The sequence below is a fragment of the Cheilinus undulatus genome, linkage group 20 (genome assembly GCF_018320785.1).
Source record: "Cheilinus undulatus linkage group 20, ASM1832078v1, whole genome shotgun sequence".
Lineage (NCBI taxonomy): Eukaryota > Metazoa > Chordata > Actinopteri > Labriformes > Labridae > Cheilinus > Cheilinus undulatus.
The window spans coordinates 11,315,262-11,339,658 of record NC_054884.1 but is presented as its reverse complement, the minus strand read 5'-3'; the positions used below and the strand labels follow the sequence as shown (position 1 = coordinate 11,339,658).

The following is a 24,397-nucleotide window of genomic DNA, read 5'->3' as shown; positions in this document are numbered from 1 at the left end:
CTTTTTTGGGATGCGTTACAGGCATCCAATTGAAAATGTTGCGTATTTCCCTCCAATAAAATCAAGTTTAAACATTTTAAACATGAATGTGGGGTCAGTGAAAGTTCAAGCAGGAAGACTGTTTGTACTCATTCATTGATCATCACTTGTTCAAATCTTCTGTTCTTTCTCTCCCTGCTCTGGTGATCAGCTGAATATGGGCGTTCGTCCTCTAAAGTACGCAGCTAATCAGATTCTGCCACAACCTCATTCGACCAATCATCATGCACCTGCCATATTTTAAATGCCCCTCTCTCTTTCACAGTCAGCCTGATGTTTAGTGTGGATGCTGCAACCCTCCTCCACCCCAGCCACCTTCAGTTCAGTTCATTGGTAACTTAAAAGGTACTCACAGGTCTTCTGCTCATCTCAACCTCACTGGTTCCTGGTCCAGCTCCTCAGAAGTCTACTCCTCATCTGATCCTGCATCACTCTACCCCTTCAAGTACATGAAGTCATCACGATGGAGTTTAATCACCAAAGACATCCCACATTTCTCTTTCATTAAAATTTGTAAAATAAATTACTGCCAGACTCATACTAAGTCTGTCCTGATTAAAATATCTAGTCTTTGTGCTGCATTAAATTAAATATAAGTTTGAAAGAATTTGAAAATCAGAACATCCCAACTTTTTTTGACCTGGGGATTGTAAAACCGGCCTTTGTCAAAATGTGCAGAAACACAGGACTAGTTAAAGGGACCAGACTTTTATTTGAAGGGTGATTGCTCACACTTTCACAATAAAAGACAATAAAAGTGAACATAAAAGCATAAAAATGAGTAGATTTCTCTGGTTCTTCATATACTTTATTTTCTTTGGAAAGGGGGTATAACCAAGCATTCATATAACATGTCTTAAGCTCACCAGACAGCATACATACAAAACTATGGAGCTTAAAAACGCAGCATTATCATCTCTAGTTTAATGGCATTTGTTCGTCTTACAGAGCCTCTAACATCGAGCTCTTCATACACGGGGGATAAGGCAGCGAGGTACAGGAGCAAAGAGAGAAAGGAGGGGATAATAATGCTGGATTGTCTCTGAAAAACAAATCAGTTTCAGGGCATCTGCAGCATCCAAGACTTTCTCCACTGGTACCATGTTGGGTCAGTTCTCTGGGAACCAAAAACTGCATCAAACACGAGGCAAGAAAAGCAAAGTTTACACAGGAAGATACAACAAAGCATTTTTTAGAGCATTTTTTCTTTGACCTGGCAGAAGTCCGACACCACTTCACTACTGAGGCTTTACAGCGCCGTGTGCTCTCAGCTCAGCGGGACAGACTCCTCAAAATCGCTTGTTGGCCTGCGCTCAAGTGCAACATCAGCTGTTTTTGCGTGTCTCTGTCGGGCTAAAGAGGCTGGTAAAAATTGTCCTTTCACTACATTCACTGGCACGCAGCCTTTTTGCACTAAACACCCTGGAAACATTGATGGAGAAACGACAGAAAGGCAGAAATACTGACTGTTCAGGCTGCTACTTCTGCTTAAAAACCAAAAATCAACCAAAACACATTTAAATACACAATTTCTGAACCACACAAGGGTTCCATCCCCTCTTCTCATGTCCCTGATACTTACTTGCCAAGACATCTTGGAAATACTGTAGTACAAGGAGCCGCGTATACCCTCCATACAGTAAATATATAATGCTTATTACGTGGTTCTGGCAGGAACCGATAAGGCATGATTTACATTTAAAGACTGCATTAGTTCTGTCAAAGCCACAGGGAATGTGTGTTTGAAATCAGGAAATAAATACAGGAGCAAAATTAAAGAGGAGGGGGTCACCATACAAAAAAAGAATCAAGTGTGTGAGACGACTGGAAACCTGCAGTCACCAGCTACACTTTAAGCATCTGATTTGGTTTCTGTATCTACCTGCTGATGTTTCCCCCTCCCTAATGTAATGTAACACCCCTTATTATGTCATTTGTTCTTCTCCCACCTTTTTGGACATTTAACAAACAGAAACAGCCACTCAAACTTCCAAAGGAGTCTCATCTTTTCATGTTTTGGCATTCAGATCTCCAATCAATCCCCATTCTCCACGTAGGGTCAGTCTCCAAGCTTTATATTGCTTTGCATCATCGCTGTCGACTGCTCCCTCTGCTGTTTGTCTCTGATTGTCTGGAGCTTCATGTGAAGGGAGCACAGTGTAAAGATGGAGGTGTGTGATGCAGATAAGAGGCTTTTTGCGGCATCTGGCGCCATCATGGAGGTCATAAAGAGAGTGTGGGAAGTTGTGAAAACAAAACAAAGAGCTGGACTGAAAATGAAGAAGACTGTGGAATTAAAGCTGAAGTTTTAACACACCAAAGATGGTTAAAAAAAAAAAAAAATAATAATAATAATAGTGGTCCAGTGAGGCAGTGGTTCCCAACCTTTTTCCCTAGGGCCCATCCCCCCTTCATATCTAAGAAAAGCTAAGCCACACCCCCAGGACCTCTTGACAAAGTACACATCAGTTTTAATTTCTGTCATTGACAAAATCCCAGCATAATAGGCCTACATTCACTTGTTTTCGGCAAAAGATATACTAATTAATTATCCATTATTATGACTACTCAGAAAAAAAATCTTAAACACAAACCAATAATAGTCCAGAATCACACCACTGTTTAAATTTTGGTTCCTTTTTTTTTTTTTTTTTAAGTTTATGATTTTAAAAAATTGGAGCTTTGGGGATTCTAATGTCAAAATTTGAGATGTTTTTGAATCTGAAATTTCAAGTCTTGTCTTGTAAATTTCCAACTTTTTAAGTCTAAAATTCTGAGTTTGTTTTCTTGCAAATACATGACTTATAATTTCAACTTTTTCCACCCAAATTTTGGCCTTTTTTGTTCATAAATGAACAGATTCTCTTCCTTCTTTTATCTCTTTTTATGTCCTTAATACACTGTTGTACATTGTGTGTCTAATCATGATTAGGGTCTTGCGCTCCGCTGCAATAAGGGGATCTACTAAATCACAGAAGCTTTAAAAAACCTTTAATCTATTAGTTAATTTTCTTTACTCATCAATAAAACATCTACAAAGAGTGAACATTTCAATCGCACAAAGCAAAAGCGCAAGCTGACATGCTATAAGTTGTGGTGTTTTACTTAAGATACGATGCACAGATTGAATTTCAGCTCTATTTTCTGGGTATTAGTGGTAACAAAACCAATCAATATCAATATTTGACATGAGTTTCAACTGTGAGTAATAGCTGCTCCAAGCTGCCAGTAAAAGCCACATATAGTAGCTACAGTAACTCCAAAATTGTTTTTATGGTGTAAAAGCTGATGCCAAGATATATATAATTTCATTTATCTTACCTTTAATGTTACCTAAAACATACACTTAACTACAGAGAACAACCTAATATTTCATGAGGAATCAATGAAAGGTAAAATAGTGGTTGCATAAATATGAACTCCCTTAGACTAATAATTCAAGGCACTTTTTGATTTAGTCTTTTTAGGTAGGAGTCTATTAGCTAAGTCAGGTTGTACTCAACCTTGCTTTAGTCAGGAGCCACAATGACAAAAGTGGTTTAGCAAGAGCCACAAAACAAAAAAATATATTCTTTCCCGACAACAATTTTCATTGGAGAATTTGGGTATTAATTAAAGTTCATTATGGAAAAATGTATGATAGATGGTGCAATTTGGGATGGGGATGATTTTTTTTATTGGTAATATCCTTATTTCTACTTTATAGTTCAAGTCCTTATTAATGCTACAAAAATTCAATAATTTATGTGCCAAAACTGACAGGTGTTAGAACATGTTCATAATTCTCATCACCTTAACTAAAAATCAGGTTCCAGCTGAGGTAAATTAGCCCCAACAGCATGATGCTGCCACTGCCATGCTTCACTGTGAGTACAATGTTCTTTTCTCATATTCTTCATATGTCTGGCTATGAAGATAGAAGCGAGGAAAAACATCCCCGCCCAGGCTAAATCTGGAAAAAACACACATCATGTCTCCAAAAAGCACTGTGGGTAAATGAGTCGAAAGTTGAACTTTCTGGCCATTATTTCAAAAGAAATGTTTGACACTAAAGCAACACTGCACATCCCCGAAAGAACACCATATCTGTAAGCATGGTGGGGGGCAGCACTGTGATTTATTTATTTATGTACTTGAAAGCTAAAAAGGGAAAATTTTCATCTTGTAGCACTGAAAATATTTGGTTTGACCTGAAGAGGTCTGTGCACAGGAAATGCCCTCATAATCTGACAGATTTTGAGGGCTTTTGCAAGGAAGACTGGCCAAATTTGCCAAATTGAGTTGGCTTACTCGGCTGTAATAAAATCAGAAAGTGCTTTATCAAGTTGAAGTGATGTGCAAATTTATGCTACCAGGCTTTTGTTATTGTGGATTTTTACCAATTCATCCAATAAAAATAATGAGTTTTTTCTAAGGAATCTAATTTGTTAAGAGTTGCATTAAAGGTCGAAACATTTTTGAAATGATCTATCTTTGCCTCATTTTACACCATTAAAAATATATTAAAATATGGCATTTTAACTTTTTATTAAAGCCACAGAAAATACGTAAACAGCAAAGAGAGAAAGGAGGGAAAATGATAATAATTTCCACTGATGTTTGGTTTCAGGGCATCAACAGCAGGAGTTTCTTATTTTAAGCCTTAAATCAGCTGAATTTAATGTTTTTTTGTGTGTACTAGCAATTTGCAAGTAAATGCCTCATGCTTAGCTAGAATGCAAATTGCAAAGGTCTTCTCTCAGTTAAAATGCTGAGAATTTAAATAATTTTTGGATTTGTGATAAAGAAAAGTGTCTGACAGCCTCACTAGCACATCTTCTTCTATAGCCAGTGTTGTCAAAGAGGTGTGGACGTCCACGATCGGTGCCAGAAGCCTTGTTAAAAAGCCCACAAACGAGCCAGAGTGGGAGAACAAGTCAGCAGAGGGGTTTCGGGCAGGGCCAAGGCTGTTTGAGTATGATGGCAGGAGATCCACAAGGGTAGGGACTAGACAGGACCAGAGTGTCTCCCCTCCTTATAGGACGGTGCTCTCAGAGTCCAGGTCTAAGTCTTTGGGAGGAGGCAGAGATGAGGATGAAGAGGAGGAGGAGTTAGCCGTCGCCGGCTGCTGATCTACAGCGAGCTCAGGGACGTAAACTCGACTCAGCCCTTTGAAAGACATCGCCGGGTCTGAAGAGAGAAGAAAAAGAATAATAATCAGAAATAGAAGCAGCAAGTCTGACTTTTACGTAACAAAACAAACTGAAAATAAAAACAGCTATGATGGAACCCAAACCTCCCTTTATGTTAGTATGTAATGGTTTAAATATGACTGATGCATGCAGCAAGTCACAAATCAGACTTAAACTCCTCTCAAACACAAATAAACCCTTTAAGGCATCATTACAAGAACAATGGGCATAATAACAAACATGTGCAACTTAATCCTTAAGTCAGAAAACATTTAAAGCAGCTGTAATTATGCCATCCAATGCAGCACTGTAATATTTTCCATAAGAGCAGCAGGAGCTTCACTTCTGTCAAAGTGAGAGTCTGAACAGCAGGGGGCAATGTTCAGCCAGAGACAGAGCAGAGGAAAGTGAAAGAGGAATGGAAAATGTGAAGAGTGGTTAAAGTTTAACGGTGAACTAGTTTTGAATCATCAGCGGTGGAGAGAGAACAGTGTGGAAAAATCCCCAAAATCACATCATGAAACTCCGCTTCAGAACTGTCAAACTTTTAAAGAGTTAGAGAAAGGAGGATTATGTGCAGGGACTTTACAGACAACATTCATGTTACAATCATGCATGTTACCATGCAGCATGCTTGATTCAAGGACACTGTTTTTAAAACTCAGGATCACTTCTTTATGTAAAAACACATTTTTTTAAAATGACATTTGAAATAGACAATGCAATGTTTGTAAATTCACTTCTGCACATAACAGATGGTGTGAATGATGACATGAGATCTCAGTGAGTGTGAATGAATATGAGTGATGCGTTATAGCCCTGACGGACGGCATGTCACATCACACATTGTCTTGTCACCACAGGAGTCAGTCACAGTTAGGCGTGCTGGGAGAAATATTTCGATTTAGTCTTTCTCTTGCAAAAATATTTACAGTATTTAAAAACTTGAGTGTTCAGGACCATTCATATGTCTATGTAGAGTTTTAATGCAGCTAATTTAAGGCAATTTAAACTTTAATGGACACTGATTTAACACAAAAGGTACCACACATTAGTATAAACTTTTAACTAGGTCAAAGTAGGCCTGCACCATAAATCACAATTTTATAGTTATTTCAATATGAGAGGTTTCAATTAACATATATAAATAACTTAAAAAAATCATAATTTTTTAAACAAACAAGAAATGCTCTCTCACTCAGCATGTGTACATTTTACACTCCCTTACACCATTTTCATACAGTGAAATTAAACTCAGTCTACCAGCTATGCTCACACTAAGCGTTGCATTAGATTAAGTGATTACTTCACCTCATATGCACATATGCACTTATCAACTATCTTAAACTATCTGATCTACCTCTTATAAATGTGCACCCAACCTTGCATACATTATACTTGATCATGTCTAGTCAGTATTTTTGCACTATTTGCACTTCTTGAAACTGTACAATCAATGCACAAAGACTTGTGTATATACTAGAAAAACACTAACACGAGCTCATACATATTTAAATCTTAATTTATTTCTCTATAAACACAGATTCCTTAACTGTAACTTTGGCACAGTTTGTTCTTGTACAGGCTAAAACATATTTTATCTATCTATATTGCAAAGTGCTAATAATAAAGCTAATATGGATTCTTTAAAATTAGTTATTGACCTGCACCTGCAAGCCTGAAATAAAACAGACTTAAAGGCCAAAATAATTAATTTCCATGGTAATAACCTATATTTAAGCCAAATAAAACTAACTTTACTTATCTGAAATAAAGTCATTTTTTTTCATGTTGCAATATTTAGAAAGAAAGATATTGCACTGCCACTATTTGTCAATGTAGTTCAGCCCAAGTTAAAAATGAACAGTAGTCAGGATTCATTCAAGTTAAATGGCTGAAGAGCAGGTGTGCAGACACAGATGTACTTTAATGCACATTGGAGCTTAATGTGAGACAGCATCACATCTCAAAGTTTAAGATATTTTTGTCTTGCTTTTAAGATTTTCAAATGCAGGATTCATTCATGTTAAATGGCTGAAGAGCCGGTTTGCAGACAAAGATGTGAACTTAAGGCTTGATGGAGCTGTTAATGTGAGACAACATCACATCTCTGTTAAACAGACTACAGTGTGCAGTTAATATAATAAATATTTTGATACATTATAGGAAAGAAAGAAATTTATAAGTCACTTTTTTACAATATTGTTTACTTCTGTTTCTAACAGTAATGAGTAAGTGTGACATGCCAGATGGATTTGTTTCACACATCCATCTGGAAAACCTTCAATACTAAGCGTTTGGTAAAGGACAGAGGATTTGAAAAAAAAAAAAACTCGGGAGCGTGATTGGATGAACGTTCTGTCTGTCACATCTTTACAGGCCAATCAGAGCAACAAAGCACATGATGTAGCCGCTATCGAGGTGTGTGTGCGCAGCTACCGAGGAATAACGCAAACCATGGCAACAATACACGTCAGTACATGACTTTTGTCGTTTTTGAAAAGAAAACAACTCAGTGCTGTTCTTTGTTCTTCTTTTAATGAAGAAATGTCGTCAAGTTCTGATGAAACTGGTGCTTTAGCAGCATCCACACTAAGCTCTTCTGCCATAATTGCACCGGCCTCTTGTTGCTGCTTGCTTATGTCACGACTCCGACGCACCTGAGAGTACAGCCCCTCGTTGGTCCTGTCACTTTCTAACCGGGCCCAAATGGTTCAGACGGGAGCATCTGGCATGCCAGATTAAACTACATCAGAACAGATGATTAAATCAAGTTTTTCTTTCTTGTCCTTTTACCACTGTGTATAACAGCACCCTCAGATATCAGAAGAATAAACTACTAAAATGTAGAACTCTAAGGAAGCATCTTGTTATGCAGCTCTGTCTGACATGATGACTTTTTTCATCAATCCAAAAAAGAAAATGTGTGCACCACAACGGATACTCTTCAACCTGTTCCCTCATCCTTTGTCAAGTCTGACCATTACAAGTATTAACCGTGATTGTCAGGGTAGTGACATGGGGTGTGACAGCCGTGAATCAGGGCATTTTAAATGATATCAGCAGGCACATCATTTGGTTGAGATGAGGAGAATATTTTATAAAGGTGAACAAAAAGTGCGGGAGCTTCCAGTGAAAACATCAATTTACAACAAACCTCTCACAAAGAGCCTCTTTAACCTGTGGAGGTGTTACAAGGTAAGAAGACGATTAGAACAATAGCATGTTAGTACTCGGCTGACATGACAAGATCTGACATGCAGTAACAGTAGGAGAGGGGATACACACCCATCATCTTGTAGGCGGCAGCACAGATCCCGTTGGTGTCACTGGGCATGGCGGTGGGCTGAGGTGGAGGAGGGATGCTGGGTCTGTTCCGAGGTTTGGGGACAGGTCGCGGACGAGGAAGCGAGCCAGTCTGGTAGGGAGACGGGGACGGAGGAGCGACAGCATCCTGGGTTGCGCTGGAGGGTGGCGGTGTGTCTGGAGGAGTCGGGGTGCCTGGCGGTGAGGGGTCGGCGCTCCGTTGGTCTCCTTCTGGCTTTCCAGGGGATGAAGGCTGTGTTGGAGGGCTGGCCTGAGTTGGAGGTTCAGGAGGTGGATGGTTCGGTGCCTGGATGGGTGGCTGGTTGCTGGAGTGGCGTCTGGGTGTGGCACACGGCTGGGAGGTGGGAGAGGTGGGTGAGGCAGGTGGGTGGCTGGATAGGGGTCTCTGGGTGGGGCTTAGGGACTGTGATGAAGTGGTGTGGTTCGCTGAGTTACAGGGCTGGCTGGGTGGAGGGTTTGTGGGTTTAGGGGGGGCTGGAGCCTGCTTCTTGGTACCTGAATACAAAAGTGGGTATTGTTATTTAAAGTGAGCATAGGTAACTAATCCATTATCCAACAGTGTACATTCTCCTGTAGTCAGATCCTAATGTTTTTTTTAACATTACTACACTTGGCACTTCTAATCTTTATTCTAAGATCAGGTTTTCTTCGGGTCATGGGGAATCAGTAATTTCATTCTGACCCTGAAGCTTTAAGAGCCGAGAAAAACAGCATGTAGTATAAACTTTGAAGTAAACAAAAGAAACAAATGAGCTCATTAATAACCTATGACTGCTTCACAAATATCTCATTTTTGTAAGTGCTCACAGGAGCTCTAAAATCAATGTTCTGTCTGAAAAGGGAACAAATCGATGTGAAAAGGGAGTGTAGTAAAAATCTGAGCAGTCTGGTCTTCCTGCTCTGGATTGAGAACAGTGTCTGGTGGTTTAAGCAGAGCAGCTTAGGTTAATTTAGAGGAAGGATTAGCATTCTTGTGTTCTTACAAAATGTTGAAAATTTAGAGATATAACCAAAAATGGAGCTTTGAAATATTGAACTCCAGCTTCCTTTAACTCTATGCTTCGTATTACTGTCAATCTCCAAAGAAATGTTCAAATCTATGACATATTAAGAAAAGAAAATCTGAAATGAGATGTACAAACTGATCTATATACACATTTATTTCAAGACATCGAACAAGTTTAAATTTGCCCTTTAAACTGGAGAATAATTTTCTGATAGGAAGCATTGAGGGCTTTTATGTCTTTAAAATCTACACCTGTCAGATGAATGTAGTTTTAAAATAATTTGGGAAATTCTTACTAGAATTTAGAAGACATGCTTTCTAAAGGTGTGTTCACGTTGAATTTTCATGACGCCATAATGAAGCTCTGCCGTATTCCATCATGAGATATTCATACTAATACTGGGACATGGCGAATATGTGAATACAGTAGAATTGTGGGTGTGCGCTCATTTCAACGCACAGATCGGCATTTATCAATCTGAATGCGAGTGGAGGATACGGTCAGATTCAAGTCTGTATTTGTGTATTCAAGTTTCCAAAACAGTGTGGACTCACTTTGCAGCATGGATCCGGCAGTGTTAGATTAGATATGGCTCTTAAATCCCAATCCCTGGGAGCAACACTGCTTTTTAAATGATGTTAAGCAGTGCAAACTTTTAACGGATTTCCTCGTTTGTTATATTTACTGAGTTAGCATTTCTCCATTGATTTAATTTAACATGAAACAGATAGGCTGCCTTCAGCAATTACTAAAGCCCCTGTATACACTGTACTATCACTTGGAAAATATTGTGGGAGATTAAAGCAGAAAAAATCTGCAGTTCTTTTGGGTAAAAAAGGGAGGAAACTTGAGTGTAAACAAATTAAATATTGATCCTCTTAAACAGGAAACATTTTTAGACTGCTGTGACTGAGTTAAGGGTTTAACAGGAAGAGGAGTAATTCATTCAAAACTGTTTTAACAATATACACCTGGAGTTTTGCTCAAGAGCTGAGCCTAAACAAACACAAAATAACTTTAGATCTGCTCATAATCAATCAGCATGTCTGTAGATTTAAAAAATCAATCTGATCCACTACTGTGTGCGTAATTATGCAGGGATGCATGACTGAAGGTTATAAGAGACAGAAGTTCATCCAGCATTCTAAAATGTATCAATTACAAAAATTTTTCCGATTATAAATAGATTTTTTTTTTCTCAAACACTTCATTTGTTTTATAAGCTACCAGACATTTCTTATACTTCTTCTTAAGTCTCATGAAGAAGACTAATTTATACTTTACCTTTGAAACGCATTCAGATACAGACAAAGCCTACTGTCTGGGCTGCAATACCACCAGTAACCATGGGGGCAGTGTTGAGCAATGCAGCCAACAGTTCAAGCCAGAGCAGCAAAACACAACAAAGAAGAAAAAGTAGCTAAATGCACAAATGAGCCTTTAAACTAGGGCTGGGCAATTAATCACAAATTAGATTAAATGGCAATATGGCCTGCTGCAATTTAAAAAAAATCGCAGAAGTTGCAGTAATTCTTTAACGTGAACTTTTGTCAAAATACCAGTTTGATATATTCATTTTTTTCAGCAGCAGAGATTTTATGCACATCATGCAATCATTCAAGTGTCAACACAGCAGTCCATTTAAATCACATACTTCTCACAAATCCCTGCTTGCATCAATGCTGATACACCATGCTGCTGCTGCTGCGTCTGGCAAAGCTTCACCTCCTCCACTCCAGCCTCCTCCTTTATAGCTTAAAGTTTGTTGCACCCTCATATTCAGATTCATGCAACTATGGATGCAATTATTTCATTGTTTTCATTACACAGTGTCATGAATGGATCTGTCCATATGGGGGTTTACAATTATGCACTCCCTGTAAAGTCAAAGCATGCTGATTGACTAACCCAGGGAGCAACGTTCAAGCAGATTCTTCTCTGCCAAGTTAAACTGCATATCCAACTGCAATTGCAATTCCAATTAAATGGTTAGATATATGATGTGTTCCTGGCTGAATGTAGGTTATAATATAGAATGATTTATTGCTTGAATTTGTTGAAAAATACATAAGAGCAGAAACCTAATAAAAATGCATATCAAATTGCAAATGCAATATGAGGGAAACAAATCACAATTGGGTTATTTTTGCAAATCGTTCAGCCCTACTTTACACTGCTGCAACATTCATATGACAGGTGAAACATCCCATGGGTATAAATATAACAGCTTTAAACAGCATTCTGAATCAGCCTAGTGGATGACACGTCTTACCTCTGCGCATCAGATGCGGACTGGGCCCCATGGATCCAGCACCGGGGTTTCCTGTGCCCAGCTGACCTGCAGACTGGCCTCCTGCCACAGAGCCGTTCCTCTGGAGGAGAGGGGTGGAGGAGGAGGTGGGGTCGCGAAGCTTTGGGTTACTTTGGAAAACAGAAAAAAGAGGGTGTTTTTAAACCCCATAATCTTTCAGAAACCGAAAGATTTCATCAGCAACTGCTAAAGCTTTTTATTAAAAGTTAGAGCTTAAATGATGAAATTATCTGTGTGATAAATGTCTACACTGTAACATGGCGTTTTCCTAAATAAAGGGTCCTAAATAAAGGGTGTAGGACCAAAAGAATGCTGATGAGAACAGTGTAATCTGGAAATGAATGTCGTCTTTTCAGCAGCTAAATCAAAGACGCCCTTCAGCTGTTGCATAACAACCAACAGAGTCCTCGCTATAAAAGCAGTTTGGGCCAGTTTGTGTGTGATTCCTGCTGATTCCAGTGAGTTTGGGGAGGAAAGCGGAGGCCCTGCAAGTGACTGTTAGCAGAATGACAGCAGCCTTTGTTGTCCTTGAGTCTGTAGGCTGGACTTAGACCGGTCTGCATAGCTGCGACTGGTGGTGTTGGTGTAAGAAAAACTTGTGGTTTTCACTAAAGAAACAAGAAGCTGAATCACAAGGAGTAAAAGGAGGAGTGTTGTCTGCGAAACACCAGTGACACATGAATAACTGACCTCCTCTGTCTGTGTGTTTGTATGTTTTTTTGGCATGCTGTGTCATTCACCACCAGTGTCACAGCTCTTACCTGAGCTCCTCCGTGTGCTGCGCGAGGAGCTGCTGAGCTGCAGCGAGAGCAGCCAGACTCTGCGCCAAGCTCTGCTGGGAGGCGTCAGGCCCCGAACCCCCCGGTTGAGCTTGTGGCTGGGGCTGGGGCTCGGCAGAGGGCTGGGATACCTGCCCAGGCCCAGCGCCGTGCCCCTGAACCTGCCCTGGAGCCTCCACTGGGGGTAAAGGAGGCTGGAAGGCAGGTGAGGTGTGCTGCTTTCTACCTAAGGTGTTACTGCCTCTACGGAGGGTGTGGTCCGAGTGCTTGTTAGGGGTGCTAGACAGGGAGAGCAGGAAACAAAAAAAAGAAAACAAAAAAACACCAAAGCGTTGATCAGAAAGTCACCAATTAGCCCAGCAGGATAGAGAATCACCAAAATCACCCAGATTAAAGAGAAGCCATTAGAAAGGTAATTTTAAATGGATCAAACATCTCCAAACATTTGGGGGAAGAAAATAAAGTGTCAGAAAAAAGAAAGCCAGATAAATTCAAAAGCTATTAATAGGAGTTGTCAGTTAAAGTAGTGGGAAGTTAGGCGTAAGAGGTAAGTTTAGTTCAATTACTTGTCTTTACGAGCCACATCATTCTCTGGTCCCACCATACTGCCAGGCCTCTTCCTCTCAATGGTGCTGCTGTCGTAATCAAGGTGGTTGTTGTGGTTGGACGAAGGCGTTGGCATTGCAAACATGCCTGACACGTTGAACTCCACATCTGTAAAAAGATGAAAAACAAGATTTACTAAAACAAAGTAACATACGTCGCTGCTTTTTAGAGTTGTCACAAAACCAGAATTTTTAGTAGAAGGCATGGTACATTTAAAAAAATCCTAAAAAAGTACAGGGCCTACCCAACATAAAATAATTCCTCTGAATTATCATCAATAAACCAGAAAAAGTGCAGGCAGAAATTCTTTATTTTTCTTTTTTTCATATTCATAGGTCATTTTATGGGTGTGAATGTTAATTCAGGTCTATGAAGCTGTCATCAGTCCACAGGTCAGGTTGTAAAAGGAAACTTCTAGGGACCAGAAAACATCACTCTCTATCTGTCTGTAACAGACGCTTACATTAACGCATGCATCTTATGAGACATTGAAGAGACTTAAAACTTAAAGGGGACATATTTGACCCTTGTAAGACAAGTTTATATTGGTCTCAGAGGTCCCTAAAACATGTCTGTGAAGTTTGTTGCTGAAAAAACACTCCATCATTGAATTTTTGTATGTCTAAAAAACTTTGTTTCAGCCCTGCTCAGAATGAGCTATTTCCGTAGCTTTTAATGTTACTGAGCTGTCTGACTCCACCCCTCTCAGGAAATGGATGTGGCTTAATTGATGTGGCTCTCCTGATCCTCCTCTCAGATCAGGAGAAGAGGATGGAACTTAGTTTCAAGCTGGGAGGGCCAACTGTACCTGGGGGCGGTGTTAACTCCCCACGTGACATCATGAGTGGGAAATCTGAGAATGGCTTGTTTCAGCACACATTTCCTAAGGTGGAGAGGGAGGGGTAGATTTTTCTGGTACTTGAGGGGATTGTGGACAGGCCAGAAGCACATATTTTTGTTAAAAAAGCCTGAAAAAGTGATTTTTTTCCTAATATGTCCCCCTTTGAGGCAATGTGTGTTTTGGAGATTATTTCTCTGTTGTAACAATGCTTGTTGGCAATAAATGTTATAGCGTTGGAAAGCTTGTCTATTTCCCTTTTAAATGATGCCACATCTGTAAGGAACATGGTAAATAGACTTAAGCTTGTATAGCACTTTCTAGTAATCTGACAACTCAAAGCACTTTTACACTGCAGGTGATATCTACCCATTCATACCCTTTCAAGCCATTCACTCCACATTCACACACTGATGGCAGAGGTTGCTATGGAGAATTAGCCATCAGTATAAGCTAATCCCATTCAAATGCATCTGACCCATTGATGAAGCAGTGGGAGCAAGTTGGGGTTAAGTGTCTTGCCCAAGGACACATCGAAATGCGACTGCAGGAGCTGGGGATCGAACCCACAACCGTCTAATTGCAAGATGACCAACTACCTACCGATCCACAGTTGCCCCAAAAAAAAAGCATTTGCGGGATAAGTATGTGGGTTGCACCAATGAATAATTTAGCTTCTCTACCAATGCCAAACAACTTATTCTGCTGTAGACTCCTGTTCAGACACCCCAAGAAGACCGTTTCCTCACCCTGTCAGCACTTAGGAACCGTAGGCTGGCTGTAACAGGTAATGAGCTCTGTAGTGCACAAAATACAAATGTGACCCTTTTTAAAAAAGAGCTTACACTTTTAAATCTGCATTAATTCTCCTAATTAACCAACTGGTTTGCAGGGTGGTTAAATCAAATCCACTGTAGTTCAGTCCTTTTAACCCACTTTAAATTTAAGGAATGAGGATAAGAAAGAAAAAACTTCAATAGGGGTACAATAGGTCTGTTGGTTCTGCTTTAAATTCCTATAACGTAATAATCGGACATTTTTACATTCTGCTGTAATGCACATCTCCGATTTCAGCGGTAAAGATCAGCAGAAACTTTCATATCTGCAGATACCAATAGTCAATGTTTAAAGTTATATATTATGTCAATAATACTATGCACCCTTAATTTTTGTCACCCTACTGTTGTATTCTGTTAAATGCCTATTTCTGTATTAGTCTTAGTGTCATTTTTGCAAAAATAAACAACGGAATCAATTAGCATGAACACTGTTGTGATTGTTCCTTTACTTTTCAGGCCAGCGAACAGCCCACTACATTTCAGGAAGGACACAAACTAATCAGAAGTCTCAGATGTGCTTGACTGAAAGGAATCTTCCACTTCAGCTGAGGTCCTTGTTGTTTTAACAGGACAGCAGAAGCTGCTGACCCGTCATCTCTCTGTGAGCTCTGGAGACAGTCAGATATGCTGACTATAGACAGACCATCATCGTCTTGTCTCCAGATACAGGAACCAAGACAGTCTGGCCATGATGATGCTTGGGACTGAGACGACCGTGCAAAGACAGGATCGAACTATTGACAAATTTAGCGTATTAAAGAGAAGTAACAAAAATATGCTTTCTGCTGAAAGTGCAAGCAAAAATTATGCTAAGAGCTAGGGGAAGTCCATGTAAAAATACCAAACCAACAGTGGTGCTATGTATATTTATCAGTGTCACTTGGTTTCATGGTTGCTGAAAAGTGAATATAAGATAAACATCTTCTTCACAATGCTAATACAACAAGGCCAAAGTAAGAAACACTATAGAGCACAATAGGAAATGGCACAAAGGTCTGCAAAGCCTTATTACTGAGCTGTACAAAGCACCAGATTATCATAATTCTATGAATTAATTAATTTAATTGATGTTACAACAATCAGGGCAAATCATCTAGATCCAATACTCCTGAACTATTGAGTTCGATTTTTTCTTCAGTGAAAAATCAAATGTACCTAACTCTTGAGATTAAAAACTAAAACTATTTGTGGGGGTGCAGACAGTCTAGCAGTTAGGTCATGCCCCATATATGCAGGGGGAGTGGGTTCAAGTTGGGCCTGCAGCTCCTTTCAACCCCTTTCATATCCTTGTTTCTGACTCTATCCACTCTCCTCCACTCTAAAAAAGGCATTAAAAGCCCAAAAATATATATCTCAAAAATACTGGCGTAAAAGCTGTCACTGAAGCCTTGAGTTTGAAAATTTAAACAGATTTGCTTTTAGCTCTTCTGTACCACAAGTTCTGTGGAAAATAATCACTGTTGACATTAAACGGTTGATTTCCAATATGAAAAGACTAATTTGATTCAAGAAAGGTGTATAATAGAGTGATTTGCCTCTGTGTCCCATCTCACTACCAAATAAAAGAGAAAACAGAAAACAGAACTAAAAAAAATCCCCTGTCATGTGATAAAACATCCATCCTGTCTCAATCCTACTTTAATGACTCCCATTTCCCCCAACTCTGGTGTTTTTTATTTATTTATTTTCATGTTCTTTACTTGGCCAGTGTGCTGGTAGCAGAAACAACAGGTTTGACTAAAGATCCAAAACAGTACAAGGGTCTGGGGTTCTCCTGGAACATTTTCAGCCTCAACCATTAACAGCCCACGATCTGGTGAACATTTTCTTGTGAAGCATCAGGCCTAAACATAACAAAACCAAAAAAAAGACTTAGGGTGTCTGAATACTTTCTGAATGCACTGCATGTCGTGTCATTTATGTTTGATCAGATGTGGTGTCTGGCTGCAAACAACCAGCAAACAGACACCAACACCGATGGAGATAGTAGCTTATATTTGTATTAGAACTGTATAAAACTGGTCTATCATTATCAAGATTCCTATTCCCTTTATCTTTTTTCCATCCCAACCAGGTGATTAGTAGCCTCTTGTGTATAAAGACTTTTAGTTTTATGTGCAACAGTCACCTTATTGCAATGTGGGTTACAAAAATGAAAATATTTTGAAAAGTGGTGGATGCATTTCTGTCAGTTTCTTCATTTTTAGTTTTGTCATTCAAGTTTTTTAAAATTCAAATCAAGAAGATTCATGACGTTTTTAGGTACATTTTTCAGTAGCTTCCTCTTGCTAACTTCACAACACCAGCCACAGTTTTAGAGTGTGCAGGCACAGCAGGGATTTTACTCCGTCCTGATAACTGTTGACTCATTCTTTTGTACTTTGTCGTTAATACTGATGGTGATTACTGTGCAACCCTGGTGTAAAATATGCCCTGATTAGCCACAAAGAAAAAAAGGAGGACTGAAAAACAAATATGTAGAGCATACCCTCAGGAAAGAACCAGTCAGCGTGCTGGATGATTGGCTCCACGATGGCCACCACGTGCACGGAGGTCGCTGCCGCCATCTCTGCCAGACTCCTGGGTGGACACAAACACATCAGCAGAAATGAGAGGCATTCTAATATAATGAATGGTGCTCTAAAATAAGCTAAAATAATAGAGTTGTTTATAAAAATCCTCCCCATAACTCAGGATGAGAGGATTATTAAATTTCCTTTGCTTTTCATTATGGGACCTATGTTGCTAAATGTCATCTCCCCCTCCTCTCACCCCTCCGTCTTTGCCCACAGCAGGTTTGGTCCCAGGACGATGGCGATGTTGCTAGGAGTCATTTTGTTTATCTCGCTGTCCTGAGCCAGTTTGGCTAAAAACTTGACCAGATACCTGCACACAAACAAGGTGAGCACAAACAACATCTCATGACACAGAGGAAGTCAAAGAATGGATTTATGACCTTTCTTATGTAGGTATAAATAACCTACCTCAGGTTGGTTTTGTTGTTCTTTGGTAGCTTATCACAAACAACCCAGAGTGCCTGCAGCCTCTTGTCTGGGTCTGACACACTGAAGGAGATAAAATGAAGAAGTGATTGAGAGGAGAGTACATTATTAGGACTTTCTCCTGCAGGTTAAATGACCTTAAACACTTAACGTGTAACTTTTTGTAGGTGTACAATAACAGATCCTTTAAACACCAGAAATTTTAATTTATAATGACAGGTATATTGTAAGGCTGACCTGGATGCCTGGATCCATTCATCATAAAGCTGGTAGGTCATTAGAGGTTCAGGTAGCTCTCTCAGGTAGGACTTCAGTGCTCCTGAAACAGCAACACATCCACAGGTATTTGTTATATTTCTGATACTTTGTTCAAATGTAAAGCTAAAAAAATCATGATGTGTTAAAGACATCCCATATGCCTTATAATTAAGAAATGATGAGGGCTGGGGGATCAATCAACATTGAGAGGACAATAACTCAATTTAAGTCAAGAGATAATTTAGACATTTATTACACAGTATAGATGATCTAACAAAATATGTCACACTGGAAGTGGAATAACTACAGTTCTTGACAACTATTCTTCAAATATATTTTAACAGTTTTATTCATATGACATCAGAGACTCATGAAAGAAAGAAGATGAGCTATTGCTCGCAGCAGTTTGCTTCAGCGCCTGATTTAAAAGAGTTATTGCTTCATGAAATGGCTTGTCAAAATCCTGAAATACTGCAGTGGCGTGATATGCAAAACTGGAATGGCTGTTTAAATCTGATGTGTTTAAACAAGAAAAGCCTTGAAGAGAAGGTGAGATAGTCTGTTTAATGGGTCTTTAGTTTGTCTTTGATGTTCTTTTGGTTTTGTACCATGACAATGAAAAGACCTGGATAGACTGAATTCTTGGTGTCCGGAAAGCCCAAGTTGGCTCAGTTAATAATTGTAAGTTGCACAGGGATCTGGTATGAACAGGCCTTTTCAGGTCCAAATTCTCTATAGGATTGAAGTCTGGGCTTTGACTTGGTAACTCCAAATCATTCACCTTGTTGTCTTTAAACATTTCTGTGTAGCTGTATGCTTCAGGTCATTGTCTTGCTGGAAAATTAATCTTTTTCCAAGCTGTAGTTCTCTTGCAGAGTGAATAAGATTGTCCTCTAGGATTTTCTGTATTTTGCAGCATTCATTTTAACCTCTACCTTTACAAGCCTTCCAGGGGCGGCTGCCAAGAAGCCTCCTCACAGCATGATGCTGCCACCACTGTGCTTCACAGTGGGGATGGTGTGTTTGTGGTCATGTGCAGTGTTTGGTGTCTTGTCTGATGGCCAATAAGCAACATTTTGGTCTCATCAGACCAAAGAACTTTCTTCCACTTGACAGTGGACTCTCCCACATGCCTTCTGGCAAACTCTAGTCCAGATTTAATGAGTTTTCTTCAACAGTGGCTTTCTCTTTGCCACAATCTCTTAAAGCTCAGACTGGTGAGGAACCAGGCAACACTTGTTGTATGCAGAGTCTCTCCCATTTCAGCTGCTGAAGCTTGTAACTCCTTTAGCGTAGTCATAGGTGTCTTGGTGGCCTCTCTCACTAGTCTCCTTCTTGCACAGTCACTCAGTTTGTGAGGACGGCCTGATCTAGGCAGATTTGCACATGTGCCATATTCCTTCCATTTCTTGATGATGGATTTAACTGAACTCCAGCAGATGTTCAGTGCCAGAAAATAGTTGTAATCCATCCCCTGACTTATACTTTTCAATAAACTTTTCTCGGACATGCTTGGAGTGTTCTTCTGTCTTTATGGTGTAATGGTAGCCAGGAATACCAATCAACCAATGACAAAACCCTCCAGACACAGGTGTCTTTATGAGACACATTCACTGCACTAATTGTGAGACTGCCAGCATCAGTTAGCTGGACCTCTGTTGGATTAGGTAAATAACTTTAAGGGGGTGAATACTTATGCAGTCACTTATTTCATATCACTTTTTTGTTGTCAAAAAAGCCAAATAATATTGACCATGAGTGATTTATAAAATCAATAAAAGGTTAAAACATCCAAGGGAGAGAAACTCTTACAGGCACTTTAAGAGCATTGGAGAAAAACATTTAAAATTCAAAACTGCTTTACTTTGAATTCTAAATTTTTTCAGCAGAGAGAAATAAAACTTAAAACTACTACTGGGACACAAAACATAATATAAATTTTAGACCATAGTGTCCAGCCCTTGTAGGCCCCAACATATGGTTCAGGGCTACACGGACCTGCCACATTGGCTATGGCGCACCTTTGATAAGGAAGCACTGATCAGGTTTTAAAGGCCATTATACCTTGCCTTACACAGCCTTGTTATTGATTTTTTCAAGAGAATAAATATTAAAACTCCAATTCAAGTTTTGTAACACAAAGTCAGAACAATTTCAAAAAAGTCTGTGGTATGGGACGTACCGGCGACAGCGTGGGGATCAGAGTAGAACTCCTCCAGCTGTGACGTGGAGCAGTCCAGTGCTGCTTTTAGCTTCTTTAGCTTTGATGCTCCTGCTGCGATTCTGAATAGACCCTGACACACAAACATACAAAGACACAAAGACAAATAAACCTCAGTCACATTGCCAGCAAACAACAGTAAAGACACATGCAGGCATTCATTGTGTACACAAGAGTCTTTGCTGCTTTCACTGAATAAACTCACTTTAATAATACTAACACAGTCACTGTATAAATCCTTATCTTGTGCTCTGGGCTGCCAGCTGAACATAATGAAACCTTAAAGCATGCAAACAAACACACCCAGCACTCACAGCACAGCCACTCTTTACTTTGATACATAAACAAAGACAGTCCTCACACTATAATGACACAGACCGAACTCACTAGAGACTGAATAGAGCAACAAATAGAGTGCTTTTGCAGCGAGCGCTCACACTCTCCTGCTCTTTTTTTGCACACATGTACAAACACGTAGGTCTGATTTATGAACAGGAGACAAGTACATTCTATTGTTTCTAAATTTGTTTTCAGGAGGGGGACATCACAAACATTTCATAAATCATCATGAAGCAACAGGAGACGGTTTCTTTGGAACAGCTCAGCTGTGATTCAGGAGTTTCCCCCTGTTTACAGTTTGTCTGCATCCTCCTCCAGTTATGAGATGTTCATGTGAAGAAACAATCTGAAGCTTGGTTTCAATTATTCCAATGATCAGTGGAGCCGCCTAACACAGCCACATCTCCATGTGACTTATAATGAGCCACAGCAGCATTTCTTCTGCTTACACAGAGAGACAAGAACAGCTTGTGCTTGATAAGAAGTGACCGCTTAAGCACTTTTGTGTGCTGGTTATCATTTAATGTTGAAACTCACAAAACTGCCTGAGCTACATATGTTTTCATGGAGATGCTTTGAGTTGCATCATTATTCTTGGGGGATTTTGGGTTGTTTGTTGCAAACACTAGACAGCTGACAGATCAAAGTCCAAAATCTCTTTTCTTTTTGTTCCTGCTTGATCTCACAGCCGCCTTCGACACCATAGATCAGGTATGTCAAGCTTGTTCACAGCAGGGGCCGAATTCTGAGTTTGGGTCCAACCTGAGGACCAAACAAGCTCAACATTTAACTATAAACTGTCAACCTCATTTTCACCAGCAATGGAATATGGGGGGAAAAACCTCAACACTGATGAAAAATAATTTTGAGATTGAAAAAAGTCAAAATGATAAGTTTAAAGGCTCAAAATTTGAATAAATAAATAAATAAAGAAATCTTATTAGCTCAAAAGGTCAAAACATGGCGTTTAAAGACAAATAATGTTTTTAAAAGGCAAACATATGAAGTAGAAAGTTAAACTATGATTTTTAATCGTCAAAATATGAGATACATTTAAAAATCATCAGTTTAAAACATCAAAGCGTAGGAAAAATGTTAACATTTTGATTTTTAAAGGTCAAAATATTACTTAAAATTTAAAATTGAAGACATAAAAGGTCAAACTATGAGATAAAAGTCAAAGTAATGAGCCAAAAAGGTCAAAATGTGAGAAAGAAAATCAAAATCATGAGTTTAAAAAGTCAAAATATTACTTAAAAATGTAAAACTGAGGATCCGATGGGTCAAAAACTAAGATAAAAGTCTAAATTGTGAATTAAAAAGGTCAAAATATGAAATAAAAAGTCAAAACATTAACTTTGCGTCTTAACTGTGAGATTCAAAATTAAGAATATAAAATGAAAACAGAAATTTATTTTCCAATATTCCTGACTTTTATCAAATTGTTTTAACTTTTTATGTGTTCTCATTTTTATGACTTAACAAGGATATTTAAATCACCACAATACCCTTGGTTTATCTGGTTAAGTCTTTAAGTGGTTTTCATCCTAACTACAAAACAGATAAGATAAGATAAGATTAGATAAGATAAGATAATTCTTAATTTTCCGATGGCTCAGAAATGTGTCTATATGTACTATGTTTCTGCTGGTAATTTTAAATCTGCTGGAAGAAATGCGTGCCCCGATGTTCCACAGGGATCAGATTTCGGGCCATTACTCTTTAACTTAGACATGCTCCCACTCCATAAAAGTTATTTACAGACATAAAATATCCTGCCATTCATATACTGACAACACACAGCTTTACTTTTTTCTATCTAGGTATTTTTAGTTCCTGGACTTTCCTTTATTTCCTAAAACTGAGCTCAGACAAAACTGAAATATTCATTGATGCCTCTTAAAACCAGAGAAAACAACTTCAACTGCATTGGGATTCAATGAGTATGAAATACATTGAGCATGTCAGAAATCATGGCATCATTTTAGGTCATTCACAGATTTTTCTAGTCTTGCAGGAAATTACACAAAAAGGACACTGTAGACATCCCTGATTACATTACATATTTACAGATAGAAAAAGACAAATCATTTTACAACTGTAACTCATGTAAATATGTTAGTCCCACTGAAATTGCACTGATTTTATTTTTTTGGAATTAGACTATCATTCCCGAATAATAGGCATTCGGTACAAGCTCCTCAGTCGTCACACTGGGCTTTGACTCAGAAGCTGAACTGCATAAAAGCTAGGCATAGCAGGACTCACACCTTCATCTGCCTTCAGACATAAGATTGTGTACAAAATATAGAAAGTGGCTCAACAGTCCATATTCACTTATTAACTTCCAGGCCAGGGTTTGCCACACATGGGCCATACTTGGGTGGGCCACCCAGGTATATTTGCAGCGACCCAAGTACATTTGCTGACCATTTTCCTTCTCTTGTTTTATCCATGCGTAAGAGAGAAGCATCTGTGTATATGTATTTACTGGAGGGATACCATCTAATAGAAAAAAAATTAAGCAGCTACTTCCATTATTTAATCACTCTGTCTCTGTAACTCTGGAATTGAGATCCTGAGGGCTGCCACTGCAAAAAAAAGATAGCCATTAACATGCAGGCTTCTTCTGTACCTATACACTCTAGAATCATGGTTGCAATGTGCTACCTCATCAACAAGCATCCACAGTGCAACTACAATATATCAAGATAAATATTGTAAAAGGTAAATGATGTTATTTGTACATCTTGATACAAAGTACTGCTGATGAATAATGTCACAACAGCAGAATCTTATGAGGCAGGGTGGGATTGCCCCTTCTGCCAACCCTACCACCTAAATACAATATCAGTTTGTGGGAAAACTCTGCAGCCAGTTAGTGTCTTGCTAACTTGTTTGCATGGCTAGCCGGAAGAAGGTCCTTCGTAACTTGCTTAAAGGGGGCATATGATCATCTCCCAGAGCGAGGCAGACATGCTGCATTTAATAAATCAGTTCTCCTGGTGTGTATGTACACTGGGACATAGAGAGTAGTCCTGTTAAACTGCCCAAATGAGATAAAAGTGTAACTTGAGAATGCATGTAAACATACTGGCAGGGAAATGTTTACATCATTTTAAAGATTTCCAAGAGTCTGACGCTATAGTGACTCTTTACCTTCATATTAATGCTCTGTTTAATTTGGACATATGTGAAGAAGAAATGAACAACAGAGAAAAAGATATTTGAAGCTGCTTATATTGTGCACATAGACTGGAGTGGCCATTTTTCACTTTCCCACCTCTTCTTTCATGCCGGTTTCCAGCAGCATCATGACACAGGCCTCTATCGGTAGGGCAATCTCCCTACTACTCCTCTTCAGGTGTTCATCCAGCCCAGTGCCGAACGCAGGCTTCTCTGTCCACGAGTCTAAACACAAAGGAAGAAATGAATTCTAAAGGGAAACATGCAGCAACTTGAGGCTGTAATTTTGTTCACGCTTTTTCCAAATCAGAGGAGAATTAAAACAAGGTTTGCAAGGCAGCTGTGGCAGAATATTCGCTGACTGGTATGCAATAAAAAAGGGCAAAATAATAAGCATCGGGCCAGGATTGTATTTGTCTGGATGGCAGATTTCTGGGTCAAAAACTCTCCCTTAGGCCAGTTTCTAACCCGTCC

General features: G+C 39.2%; 1 protein-coding gene across 5 annotated transcripts in view; it reads right to left on the bottom strand.

Moving 5' to 3' along the window:
- Positions 1–834: 834 nt before the first annotated feature.
- The window catches only part of arhgap17a (Rho GTPase activating protein 17a), a 58,793-nt gene continuing 35,230 nt past the window's right edge, over positions 835–24,397 (bottom strand). For 2 of the 5 annotated variants that reach the window (XM_041814906.1, XM_041814907.1), the window contains 11 exons: positions 24,021–24,148; positions 20,360–20,471; positions 18,157–18,238; positions 17,902–17,982; positions 17,690–17,803; positions 17,406–17,497; positions 13,201–13,348; positions 12,617–12,913; positions 11,817–11,965; positions 8,499–9,032; positions 835–5,208 (listed from right to left, as the gene is read on the bottom strand). In XM_041814906.1, coding sequence (XP_041670840.1) covers positions 5,054–5,208; positions 8,499–9,032; positions 11,817–11,965; positions 12,617–12,913; positions 13,201–13,348; positions 17,406–17,497; positions 17,690–17,803; positions 17,902–17,982; positions 18,157–18,238; positions 20,360–20,471; positions 24,021–24,148 — 1,892 coding nt within the window. In that variant the 3' untranslated portion in view covers positions 835–5,053. Of the gene's footprint in view, positions 5,209–8,367; positions 8,391–8,498; positions 9,033–11,816; positions 11,966–12,616; positions 12,914–13,200; positions 13,349–17,405; positions 17,498–17,689; positions 17,804–17,901; positions 17,983–18,156; positions 18,239–20,359; positions 20,472–24,020; positions 24,149–24,397 lie in introns of all 5 variants that reach the window. The other 3 variants (XM_041814909.1, XM_041814910.1, XM_041814908.1) reach the window with 2 other exon arrangements.